This window comes from Hemicordylus capensis, chromosome 2, assembly GCF_027244095.1.
Source record: "Hemicordylus capensis ecotype Gifberg chromosome 2, rHemCap1.1.pri, whole genome shotgun sequence".
NCBI classification, from domain to species: domain Eukaryota; kingdom Metazoa; phylum Chordata; class Lepidosauria; order Squamata; family Cordylidae; genus Hemicordylus; species Hemicordylus capensis.
This window is the reverse complement of record NC_069658.1, coordinates 183,661,349-183,674,953: the sequence shown is the minus strand read 5'-3', so window position 1 is coordinate 183,674,953 and position 13,605 is coordinate 183,661,349. Positions and strand designations below refer to the sequence as shown.

The 13,605-nt window shown below is 46.9% G+C and overlaps 1 protein-coding gene across 6 annotated transcripts in view; it reads right to left on the bottom strand.

Annotated features, from left to right (window-relative positions):
- Window positions 1-2,710: 2,710 nt before the first annotated feature.
- The window catches only part of MECP2 (methyl-CpG binding protein 2), a 109,759-nt gene continuing 98,864 nt past the window's right edge, over window positions 2,711-13,605 (bottom strand). For all 6 annotated transcript variants that reach the window (XM_053288270.1, XM_053288269.1, XM_053288274.1 and 3 more), the window contains exon 3: window positions 2,711-13,593. In XM_053288270.1, coding sequence (XP_053144245.1) covers window positions 12,489-13,593 — 1,105 coding nt within the window. In that variant the 3' untranslated portion in view covers window positions 2,711-12,488. The remainder of the gene's footprint in view (window positions 13,594-13,605) is intronic.

Genomic DNA, 13,605 nt, shown 5'->3' with positions numbered 1-13,605 from the left:
ATTGCTCTTGGCTCTCCCCCTTACACCTCTCTTAAGACGATGGCCAGTGGGGCAGGGGTCCATCTTCACTTTTTGTCCCAGGGCTTACACCAATCTTATGACACTCCTAGTTAAAGCCTATTCCCAAAGATCCCTCATACTCCATGGGCAGCTTCATGTGATTTCTGGTTCCCAGCAAGTACATGTTCCCAGCTGGCATGTTGTGTGTTCTTGCCAACAGTGGTTACCATGCTGGAATACCAAGACTCTACCATTTGCCCGACTTCTGTTGCCTAGATTGGAAATTGGGCAGAGAATCGTGGTAGCCAGCAGTTGGTAACTTTACAAGTTACACAAGTTTGCTGTGCCCACTGGGAGCAGGCTTACCAACTTACCAAAACTGATCTATAATTGCTTTAAGACACTAAACCCATAAATGAGGGGAGGGCTTTGCAGTTAAAGTCGCCTTGGTGCTCAATGGCTTCCATTTATTATAACGGGATAAAGTAAATGGACTGCAACTGGGAAACGGGGTGTGATCACAAAGGGAGAGGGGGCAGGGATAATGGTGCATAATGGTGTGGGTGACTGCACCCCTTTAACTTTCCCCCCATCTGCAGATGATTCCTGTAAGGGGTGGGAATTCAACACTATAGAGGGAAATGATGTTAGAAAAAAGTGGAAGGGTGTTAAAAAAATCCACCCCAACCGCTATGGTGTAGCCCAACCTTCACAACCATGGGAGTACAACATATAGGTCCTTTGTCCCTGGCACAAATGTCACACAGCTACTACCAGTGTGTGTATAAATGAAGAAACACAGAGCAGAGTGTTAATAAACACAGTAAGCCAAGGCAAACAGGCTTCAGAATAGAACAGCTGTTGGTTGATCCTTCAGAAGTGGGATACATCTCATTCAAAAAGGTTCTACATTTTCAGAAGTTGAATGTTGTTCAGGTGGAGATATTCCAAGTAGCAGTTTTCAAACTGTGTTCTAGGAAACCCTAGGATTCTTTAGAGGCATCCTTGATTAAGAGACTGGTCATATTGGGTAAGTTTCCCTGAAGAAGAACTTTCCCACCCTACTGCTCTCTTGCAGTGAATGGTCAGACATGAGTGTTGGTTGCATTCTAATCTGGGGCACATTCAGTTCATGCAAGGTATCAGTGAAGCTCAACCAGTTTAGCCCTGGCCCAGCGGGACTGAGTGCAGACTCCAAAATATTTTACAACACATCATGACTTCCATGGCCAACAAGCAGGGTTGTTCCCACTGGAGACAAACTAATATAGAAAGGTGCCTTCAAAGTAGGAAGTCTGCAAAACACTGGCCTAAGGTGAAGAATAGCTGGGGGGTGCAATTAATATCTACTCCATAGAAACAGCTGAGGGATCAGGTATTTGGAAGCATCTCACCTCTGTGTAGAGCAAATAATCCATTCAAGTGAAAAGAATCCTGATGGTAGAATAAGTTAGCAAAACTGGAAGCTAATATGAGAAGAAAAAAATCAACCAACTTTGATTGCATCTCCTAGTGGTCATCATAGTATTACTTTCAAAAACACATTGTCTTGCATACCAAACACTGCAAACTTTTAGGTGGCACCAGTATCCAGCTTTTTACTACTGGGAAATCCCATTAGGGTACGAGGTGGCGGTGATGGGCTCCCATACTGCTCAGCACTGAGAACTCTTCCTTCCTTCCCAGCCATGCTCACTGAAAGCCCCCAAGTTACGGTTTCTGAAATGCAAGCACCAGTAATATTTTGATACAGCCACCAGAAGTTGGGCTCATTAACTTACCATAGCTGTAGTTGCCACACTTTCCCCATGGCCTCATCTGCCACCAGGCTAAAAACCAGTTTGAGAGCCACTGCTCAAGGGAAATATTATGTAAGCAGGGACAAAAAAGACAAATTGGTTGCCAATTACTGGAGCATAAATATGCAAAACATGTCAGATGCTTGTTACAGCGTTCTTCATTGTAAGGCCTGGGGGGGCCAGTGGCAGCCCCCATCAACCCTAAGTGCATCTCTCTGTCTAGTCATGTATTGGGCCTGTATGAAGCTTCAGCCAAAGCTGAATACTCACAGTTCACCGGCACCATTTGGAGGTGACCATTCTCACGGTGCAGTGTTATACTTTGCCCCAAGCCAGGGTGGGGCTCCTTTAAATGAAACAGCCCTCTTGAGCTCCTGCACCATCTTGGAAGGCATGCAGAGAGTGCTGTGAAGTATAACTCTTCCCAGTGCTTTCCTCCTATAGCTCTTAAGAGAGGGCTCGGTCTCTCTTACAGGGCCCCCCAATGCTGAGAAAAGCACAGTATTGTGTGGAGATCAGCGCAGTGGGAATGGCTCTCACACTGAAGCGTTTTGGGTCAAAGTGGCCCCTGCTTGGAAAACAATCAAGATCACTGTGTTATCACAATTCTAACCCTCCCACCCCCCGCATCTCAATGAGTAGTTTTGTGACTGGAGGAGTTTAATATTTTGTGTCATTTATGTGGGATCTTCATGAAGTGACTAAAATATTGGTGTTAATAAGTAATTTAACAAGTGCTCACATTTGCTCGCTTTCTCCAGCTGACCATAGGCCTCTCCATTCTGCCAAGCCCAAAGTTCCATGCAACTCAAAGCTTGCAGGCTCTTGCATCAGTAAAATGTGGCCCAATAGACAAGGTGGCCACCTTCCCCATCAGTTCAGAACTAAAAGACATCCTCTTCCACAACAGAGAAAAAAAATATTATATTTTAATGGCAGGGCAGAACATTTCTACCTTGGTAACGAAAGGCTCAAACAAATCTGTAACATTTACATAGTTTTATAATTCAATTCTAGCACAGAATACAGTACTTACCAACATGAGATGCAACTAGATTACTGTGTAGAATGCATGCTGAGTGCTAAGCTTGGGAGTGAACCTATTTGTTTTAACATAAAAATATAAATTTGCTTCTTTTAAGTGACCTTACATATATAAAATTGCAGTTGCCACTGTCCATCCTTGTTGCCAAAGGATAAAAAACAAAGTTGACTTTTTAAAAACCAAAAAGAAAAAAAGATAGAGACACCCATAAAGAAAGGACTGTTTTCTTGTAAATTTATAAGGCAAACGTTTTATATAATAAATAGGATACAAGGGTAGGAAGGAGGGTTGGTGGATATTTTTTTTAAACATATACATGTACATTCAGACGGATTTTGTTATTTTCTTACTGAAATTATACAAATTTTCCTTTAATAAATTTCTTTTTTTTAATATTTTTTAAATATAGTCAGTGCTTTGTCTTTTTTTTTTTTGGCTGTACACAAAACCTACAAAAAGAGCAATCCATTTTAAAGTTTTATTAAACAATCTACTCAGAGTTCTTAAAAGTAATTGTCCCAAAAACGCATCAACCAAATGCAAGGTGCAATCAGGAAGAATGGGGAGGGGATGAACAATGAAACAAACCTTTTAAGATTGCTTTCAGAAAGAGTCAAGAATTTGCTACAATCCCTGCCTATATCTAGTCCTAGTATGAAATTTGAAGAATGCTCAGCACACTTTTATTCCCCTGCAACAGGGCTGCACAGCTTCAGCCCTCCTACAGAGGTTGGACTACAAATCCCATAATCCCCAACAACTGGCAATTATGGCTGGAGATGATGGAAGCTGTAATCCAACAACTGGAGGGCCAAAGCTGTACAACCCTGCCGTAGAACAAGAGACTTCTGAGGCTGGATCAGAAGCTCCCATCAATATGCATTTGTAGCAACTCTTGGCATTCAAAAACAAATTAATGTTTTTTAAAAAAAGAAATGCAAACAGCCCCCTCTGATGGGATGTTAATTCAACTCTGAATCTAGTGTAACATTTCATAGCATTCCTCTTTATTGCCCTTATGGTGCTAGGTCCGTCTGGTTGAATTTCCACAGCCAAATGAGTATTTATGTGAAGGAATTCAGCCACCTCACTTGCCTGCTACAATGCCTACTGGTGGTGGACTTTTAGAAACAGAAGCTGTACAAAATACCCTGGAAATGCCTGTTAAAATGCTCCACCTATCACATCCCCAGTTAGCCTCCCTTTTCTCTTTACTGCCAATAGACAAGACAAAAATAAAAATATATATTTTACCTCCCTTTAAAAAATATACACAATATATTTGAAACACACTCAAAAATCTGAAGCGTTTGTGCCTGGAACAATTACTTTACAGAAATGTTCACGATACGTACTCGTGGACCATCAAAAAACACACACAGAAGGTTTTCACCGACATTCCTTTTTTTCAGGGGAGTGGGGAGATAAAACCCTACGCACAATGAGAATCTCAAAACACCACAGCTTTTCAGAAAAAGACTAGCAGAAAGGAAAAAACAAACACCCCCCACCCCTACCCCACCCCGCCCACAAATCTGTGTCTCTGGAATTTAAAAAAGAAAAGAAAAATTGAAGCGTCAGAAAGAAAAAGGAAGAAACGTTACTGGCGCGAGAGAAAGAGTGGGCTACGTGAGGACAAAGAGCTGTACAGGGTAGCAAGCACTCAGCATACATTTAATAACAGTCCTTGTAATATTTGGTCATACGGTGATCACTACTGAGTTGTGAAGCAGAAGGAAGTTGGTTTGTTGTTAGCCGCGTGTTGTCAGGTGGAAGCAGGGAGAGAGTGCCCCCTCCCCCGGTACAAGAGAGGGAGGAAGGAGTTTGCCAAGGTTTTTGTTCTTTTTTTTGCACTCATGAAGAAAAACCAAGATAAGATTTCGAACTCGCCCACCCACCCCTCAATGCAGAGACAGGTATATGCAACAAGTGCTGCCCACCAGCACAGCTCAGAAGAAAATTGCCAGGCGGGCGACTGGAAGAGAACCCGGTGCAAGTTGGTCTACAGACTGGGAAATCCTCTCTCCCCATCTCAGACAGGAAGAATACAGTCACACTTCCACCCTTGTAGAAGTGTAATTTGCGCTCGGCCTAGTTCTCTCTCTGCTTTTGGAAGAACGGCAAATTTAAGCTGCTACCTTCCGAGCGGATATTGCTGATTTTGGCGACTTGCAGGTGGAAGCCAGTGGAGAGCAACTGTCACACGCAGCCCTCTCCCTAATGGTCCCTCATGGGATGTAGCAACGAGTGGCTAGTGAAGTGTTGGCAAGCTGACCCCTGAAGATCATCTACTCCCCCTATTAAATGCATCAATCAGCCTTTGACCTGATGAACGTTAGCCGGGCCCTGATGTAAATAGCTGCAACCACCAGTTGGAAATTGTACATAAAGTCTAATACAATGCAAGTCTAACACCCCAGATAAACACACATGCAAGCATAGGCAGGTAGGAGAGGAAGGGCAAACGCCCAGCTGAAGAACTGCCTGCCCACCCATTCTGAATTAATAGTCAGTTTTAAAACACACAGAATTATGTCTGTTTGGGAAGATTTCAATAAGAGAGACAAAGCTCAACTAACATCACCACCACCCCCTACAGATGTACCTTATTCTCTGCCCACCCTGTTTTTCTGAAGCTGCCTCAGCCTACAAGATGAGAATGACCTGTAAAAGTGCAACATCAAAGACAAAAGGTGTGAGGTCTCTAGAAATTTGATCTGAGCTTGTGCTAAACTGGGGGGGAACAGGAGGAATGAACGTGATTTCAGCAGGTAGGAGGAGACTGCATGTTGTGGAGTGTTGCCAATTTATGCCGGCTGGGAATACAAGGCACATGATTAAAAGGAGCTGCAGAACACAGACTAGATCTGAATGTTAGGGAGGTGGATTGAAGTGGTGGTGGGGCGGGGGGGGGGGAGAGTCAGAAAAGACAGCTATGTGGGTGAAAAGAATTTTGCTTGATATAAAGAAGAAAAACCCTGCTCTAGAAGAAGAGCATTAGGCAGCCAAACTGAGAACCAAAAAAGCAACACTACCAGGCTAAGTGGTTCTACTACTGAAGCGGGCATAAATGGCATTGCTAATGCCACTGGTTAGACAAGTTCAGTTTTTATGGAGACCAGACAACACAAGCCCTCCATGTCCCTCCTTCCCACTATCCCACCTTCTCTTCATCATCCCCAAAACAAATGAGTGCCCTGCCCTCAGCTCCACCTCTAAAATTGACTGAGTGCAAAAAAAACAACACCAAACTCAAAACATTGGCTATACTCAACCACCTCATTGGTTTTGCCCTAATCAAGACAAAGAAGAAACCCCCTTCTAAAAATATAGAAAAGAAGCCAGAGCTAAAAGACAGTTCAGCTCTATTATGGAAAAAAGTTACTGGCAGGCAGGTTTCATGGGTTGGTTTTATTTCCCCTTGTCCTATGATACCAAAGACCAGGAATAATGGTCAAGAAGCAACATAACAGTTTTTCATCTCTTTCCTTGCTTGTCAGTCTGTTGTCCTTTGTTTGGTAGTGGTGCAACAAGCAGATTAAAAAAAAAAAAAAGCAACCCCTCATTTATAATGCAATATACAGATATATAAAATTAGACCATCTTTCTGTGTCTACTTGATGCTTAAAAAAAAAAAACAACCACACACACACACGCACACAAAACAGAAATTAATTCCCCAAACAAAATAAGAGTTAGGCCTAACGTTAAACTCTACACATTATTGGATAATAATTGAAACTGACGAGAAGTTTATTTTCACTTGACACAGAAACATCGGGTGGTTCACAATGCTAACAAGGTAGAAACCTCTTGCACAGTCTCTCAAACACCAGGCACTATCCGCATTTGTCTTTTGAGGTGGAGCTGGGTGGAAGTGGGCAGAGCTGGGCACACAGAATTCACTTTTGAAACAACTGTGAAAAAGTGTACTGAGGTGGCCAAACGCCAACAGGTGGGAACCCACCCTGAAAAAGCAGCTCGCTCCAACAGCATCATTCAGTCAGGGTGATGGGGAGAGGCCTGGACTTACCACACACACACACACACACACACACACACACACACACACACACACACACACACACACAGAGCTATCAGTCCGTCCATTGCACTTCTCAATTCCTTTCCTTTGGGCTGAACTAGACATTTGGTGGAAGACCCAGATCCAGGAACAGTTGTGAAATAGAGTGGGGAAGGCGCCATTTGCAGCTGAGAAGTCTGGGAGCGAAGGCTGAAAGAAAGAGGTTACTGGGGCGGTAGGGGGAGAGATGGGGAAGAGACAGACAGGAAGAGTTAAGAGTGCCTGCCTGTCACTTCTCTGCTGAAAACAGTGTCCACCTTTGGCCACTTTGGAGCTGTTTGGCAGCAACCTGGGTCTGCCACACATCTAGTTTGGTCCTATATTACTGCCAAAGGTCAACTGCTCTTCAATTTCCAGCCTCACTTTGGACCGAGGAGTGGGGGGATGGCATGAAGGTACCCTCCTTTCCCTTGTTCTGCAAGCTCTTCAAGCCTAGGCAACAGCAGTAGTTCAGAAGAAGCTGCTGGACTTGGAAAGGTTCCAGCATGGAACTGGGCATTGCTGCTCCTGTCTGGATTTCTCCAGCACATTCCAGACTCCAAAGTCGTTCCTAGGTACATTTTGGATCTAGACACACTCAACCCAATTTGGGCCATTGTTTTGTAGTTTTTATTTAGACTCCCTAGCTGCTTACCTATGGAGTTAATCCCTCCCCTAAGGCTGCCTGAGAAGCTCTGTCTGAACCGTATGGTCTGCAATGGGGTTGGGGCTCTGTTTTGCAAGTATGTGGAACACCAAGAAAGAAGAAAAAACATTCTTTCCCAGCTGGCTTTAAAGTGCATCATCCTACTCACAAGCAAGGAAAGGGCAGGACAGAGGAAAAGGTGGACTTTCAGTCAGGATTGGAAGCCCCATTGGCTGCCTAAACTAATCGCCTTGCTTTGAGGGCATGAAGGAGCAGCTCTGTTGTGAAGAGGGAGCAGGGCCAAAGGCTTGCCCACTTCTGGCATAAAGGATGCCCCTGTGCTTTGTGACGGAGAGAAATTTGGAGTACCGCAAGAGGTGAAGCCACATCTGCCCCAACAGCAAAAAGCTGCATTTTCTAGCTAGGAAAGCCTGAAGAACCCTCTCCTAGGCCAGACATGGCCAACACTGGCTCCCTGCGGCAGTCTACAGAAGGCTGGCTCTGCTCAAGGCTATGAGGGCCCAATACACTGCCTGGAAGATCAGAATGACATGCGTGCTTCCGGCCAAGTTAGGTACCCATTTTGCAGCATAAAGACAGATTGTTATGAATCCTAGAAAGAGTCTGGAATGCCACAGCGCCTTGCATTGGAAGGAAGTGTGCAATAAGGGCATGCCAGGGGCTAAACTAGATGTAATGGTGGCAGACCTATGTATGAACAGAGTGAGTGTTGGTTTAATTTTTAGAGCCAAAGGAGTGCACAGGTGGAAAGGACTGAAGCCTCCAGCACATTTCTTCCAGCAAATCTGATTTATAGGGTGGCGTCACACCTCACTTGAAATGTCAGGTTTGCTGCCGGCGCTCCGGAAGCACACGAGGGCAATGACAACTTCAACTCTTGGTTACAGATGTGAGATCCGGAACCGAGCCGGGCGGAGCACGCCAACACTGTCAGGTTCGCCCAACATGAACAATGTCAGCTTCGCCCTTGAGCAACCGGAAGTTGGGCTCGCACACATTCTCGGGGCTCTGGAGGTGAAGCTGACATTTCAAGTGATGTGCGAAGCCACCCCCTAGGACCCGAGCTCAGCCAAGAAGAAAAGTGTCTGGTGGTGGTGAGGCAGACGACAGGGAGGGTTGAGCTTCTCCACTGCCATCACGTACGTTCCTTTTTGCCTCACCCTTGCTTTGACATAATTGAGGCAGACCCGTGTTCAACACAAATGCATTTGCTGTCATTGCATCCAGTCAGCAGAGAGACCGACTGGAATTTCAGAGAAGGCAGCCAAGTCTGACACAGGAAGGACTGCTGCTGCCACCGCCGCCATTTTTAGGGCTAAACTATGTCATACTTTAAGAACCTACTGAGAGCGGATGTGCTTCGTTTTCCTTAACAGCAGCCAGACCAGGAGTCCTTGCAGATCAGGATCACCACTCGGAGGGGGCTGTAACTCTTGGCCATGGCCCTGATCAGGCCCCCCTGCAGCTGCTCTTTACCTCAGAAGGGAAGCTCCCATTGGCACCATAATGGGATGGGGCCGTCCATATCAGGACCACAGCAGGGACAAAGGCTTAAAGCTTCTCTCTTGCCATGCCATGATCCTGAGCCACAATCCAGCTGCTGTTTAGTTAAGGAAAAACAAGCACATGAGCATTAACTACATGCTCCACATAAATATGTCTGACCCTTTTTTGGCCTTTTTTTTTTTTAGTTTTGATGTGATCACTAGATCTTAAGTCCTCTTTCAGGACAGCAGTACTAGAGGCCACTTCACCCAGGACACTTTTCCGTGGAAACCCTCACAATGTGCAAAGTGTACAAATGTTTATTTTGTTGCAATTACACGCTTTGAATGGCAGTGCACTGCAGATTCCAAACACCTTTTAATCGCAAGGGGGTGGGGGAGAGACAGACACACACACACACACACACACACACACACACACACACACACACACACGACTGCATACATGTGTAGCACAGAACAGAAGCCACAAAGGAAGTGGCCTGGGAGTGGAATACTGAAGTGCAAACTTCTGCTCCCAGTTTACCTAATCCCCATCATAATTAATTAATGGATGTGAGAAGAGCCGTGCATGCAAACTCAAATTTCAGATCTTGAAAAGGAAGGAGGACAGCAAGTTATCCTTGATTTGTCAGAGGCAGGTCTAGTGTCTCAGATTAAAGGATTTCCAAATGCAACTTGAAACCAAAAGAAATGGCCTTCCCCCCCATTTTGGGTTTCCCATAGTCTGATGAATACTTGTGAAACCCTGCTCTCCCCAAGATAGTTGTGCCTTTTTAAACATCAGGGGAAAGCCCTTTTAAGATTTTTTTCCTTTTTTTAAAGTTACACATTGTTTAATTTCTACCCCCATCCTTTGGCAGGAGGGGAGACAGGGTAGGGAGAGCATGCTCCTTTACATTTTATGCCAAGTTCCCACAGCACACACCTCAGGACAGCCACCTACATCAAATGAAAGATTTTAAGTGGGGGAATATCCTAGAGTCCAGCATTAGCCGCAACTCCAGCCCAAACTCTAGGGCAGTCCAACAGGAGACATGAGTGTTATTCCAGGTAAACATAAAACGGGAAGCCAGCCCAAAACCTGACTGTAAATAACTGAGTGACTTCGATACCCAGGTGAACAGAAATCAACACTTGGCCTTGGCTGCAACACAGGAAGCCCAGGGAAAATACAGAGTCCTGTTGGTTGCCCCAGCGAAAGCAGACCTGGTCTTCATCAATCCTCCCACAGTAACAATGGAGTCTCTCTTATGATCAGTGTTATTAACCCATATCTACACTTAATAAAAGAAATAAAGAATTTGTTCTTTGGCTGTTAATACACACAGAAGGAATTTGACTTCAATGTTTAGTGAACAGGAAGGGGGGCGGAATAATAGTAGAGGCTACATCTATACCAAAAAGGGTGGGTGGGTTGGTTTGTTTAGAATCAACACCAACAGTTGAGATCACTTCACATTTTCTCCTCTTTAAACTTTAAAGCAGCTGTAGGGGACTCCAACTTTAATCAGAATGGCAGTGCTGAGGGACAGGATGTTTAACCCTCTTCTCCCCCATACTGCTTTCTTGATCTAGATCCCACCACCGCCACCACCCCATCCCTGGTAAGCATCTATTAACCCCACTGAGGAAAAGAATATATACAAGTACCTGCCTTCTTTCCCCAGCAGGGCTAATGGCAGCTTTGGGTAGTATAGCTGGTGAGGGGTGGGTGGGTGTTAAACTGGGGAAACAATGCAGGGGAGAAAGGTTTAATACCCCACCCCTCAAAGCCTCTTGTGGCTCTTTTAAAGTTACTAAAAAATAAATAGATCAGGAGATCTGATCATGGAGTTGCATCTGTTTTGGCCCTCAAAGACTTACAGAACAAGACTGGGCTTGTTTTCATCCTTGCACACCATATCTCAAGGTGTGGAAGTTTGCGTTTGTTTTCTTCTCTTATGACAACACCCTCTACTCCCTGCCCAGACTACAGCCATGCTCCTAATCTTGTTCTTGGGGTATTTTGCTACCTTAAGACCCTATCTGTGCTACATATGCTGTTAAACACACACATACACACAGACTGGGGAGGCTAGCACTCCCCCACCCATGGGATTCTGCAGTTTTCTGTAGATGGGGGGAGGGGGGGAAGAGACTTCAGTTTGAGACCCCAAGTTCCGTCCCCAATAAATGCTACACTTCTGCTGAGCCCTGCTTTCCTGGGGAGCGGGGGGGGGGGGGAGGTGTGCTCAACTGTCGTGGAAGAGCTTGGTTGCCAACTGTAAGGAAGTTCTTAGAAGTGATGAATACGAAGCATCTCAGTTCAGTCATCACTACATACCAATCCCAGCACAAAATCACAGGTAGTTTTTACACACATTCAGCTACCTTCCTGCCCCAGAAGTAAAGTGGGGAGGGAAGCTAGTATCCGGCTGAAAGTGCCTCATCCCCCCAGAACACACAGGCACACTCCGTACATCTCTCATGCCATCGCCTCACAGTAAGTGGGCAAAGGCTTCCATTAGTGCAAACAGGTCCCTAAGCTAACATCATTGACAAGAACTGGAAGAACTTCTCATTTTAACTCTTCATCTCTCTCTCTCTCTCTCTCTCTCACTCACACACACACACACACACACACAGACACACACTTCAGCACATTTCGATTACTTTAACGAAATCAAAGGCCCCTCCTTTCAGTACAGACACAGAGAGGGAGGCCATTCTTCCAAAGCTGCCCCCATTTCCCCCATGCTCTATTAGCAGCAGAACTGTCCTTGGGGGAGAGGAGATCCTTCCTAATTGCTGGCCTGACTGGGGGATATTGGTTCTTCAGTGTACCAATGCCCCATCCACCTCTCTCTTTCTCTCACACACATACACCCTACTGAAAACTACAGAACTCCAATTAAGACTGGACAACTACATTACATGGCACTAGGGAAGTGGAGTGGAATACACACACTGCCCCCACCCCATCCCCCAATCTGTCCATGGGGCCTCTGTAATATGGAGGGCAAGCAGGATCAGGCAGCAGGTCAGAGTTTGGAGCTGCCCCTCCCCTGCCAAACAGCTCGCCTTGTCAGTAGTATATGCAGCAAAGCCTGGCAGAAGGGGCTGGGGGTGCAGAGGGGATGAGGGTGTCCCCATTCTGTAGAAAAAGTGCAAAGTGGCTTCCAGCCCTGGGAGGCACATCTCTGCACCCCACACTGTGCTTGTCTGTATTAAAAATAGGGGGAGGAGGAGGAGAACAAAAGGAAGAATCGTTTGGGGGAAGTTGATTGGTTGAAAGCTGGGGCACTGTGGGGAAAGGGGAGTCCTACCCGGCAGCTGCCTGGAGTCTCATCTGGGTGTGTGGGGCTGGGAGTGCCTGTCCCTCTCTTGGTTTCCTCGGGCGCTCACTTGCTCACTCACCCCCTCAAAGTCAGCTGACCCGTTCTGACACAGGCGTCCTGGTATCCACGGCCTCGTCCCTGTTTGTGGGCCGGGGCATGGCCGCGGAGGACGACACAGTGTCTTTACGCTCATGTTTGTAGGGCACTGCCGTGCCACCAGGCTGAGTCTTAGGTGGCTCCTTGGGGCAGCCGTCACTTTCAGGAGCTTTCTCCTCTTTACAGCTCTTGCTGCTCAAGTCCTGGGGTTCGGCTGGAAAGCTCTTGCTGTCCTTGGGGCTTTCTGGAGATGGGGCCGGGGGGCTGCTCAGCGGCTCTGGAGGTGGCTGATGGGGAGGATGGTGCTGCTCTTTCTTGCTGGGGGAGGAGGACGGGGTAGAGGTTGGCGCTGTGTTGCCGCCCCGCCCCTTGGGGCTGCTCTCCTTGCTGCGCCGTCCTGGGCTCTTGGCAGCCATTCGCTGTCCCTTGGGGCTCCGCTCCCCTGTGTTGCTTGGAGGAGGGGGAAGAGGGAGAGGAGGGGTTGGCTTGGTCACCTCTATGCTGACTGCCTCGCGGGTCTTGCGCTTCTTGATGGGCAGTACCGTCTCCCGGACAGCCGGGACAACGGGCTCTTTGACTACTTTCTTTTTGGCTTCAGCAATGGCGGCTGCTGCTCCACTGCCAGGCTTCCGCCCCCGTTTCTTGGGCACAGCCTGAGGGTCTGATTCTGATTTCCGCTTGCGCCCAGGACGCTTGATGACCATGACCTGTGCCGAGGTTGTGGCCCCACCTGTGCCTTCTGCCTTTGCTCCTGGCGCAGAGGACGGCAAAGGCATCTTGACCAGCAGCTTTCCCGAACTCTTCTCAATCACTCGCTTCACTTGCACACCTTCTGAGGCAGCTCCTCTGGGCCTTGTAGAATCACTTCCTTTAGACCGGCCCCGGCCCCAGCCCCGGCCGCGGCCTCGGCCCCGGCCCCGACCTGTGCCAGGACTCTTAGGGATTGGGGGTTTCTTGGGAGGCTTCGGTTCTCGCCGTGAAGGACTTCCACGTCCAGTCACTGTGAAATCAAAATCATTGGGATTCAACGAGGTGTCCCCCACCTTTTCAAAGTAGGCGATGAGCTCAACTTTGGAGCGGAAGGCCTTCCCCTGGGGGCTGCAGTTGCAG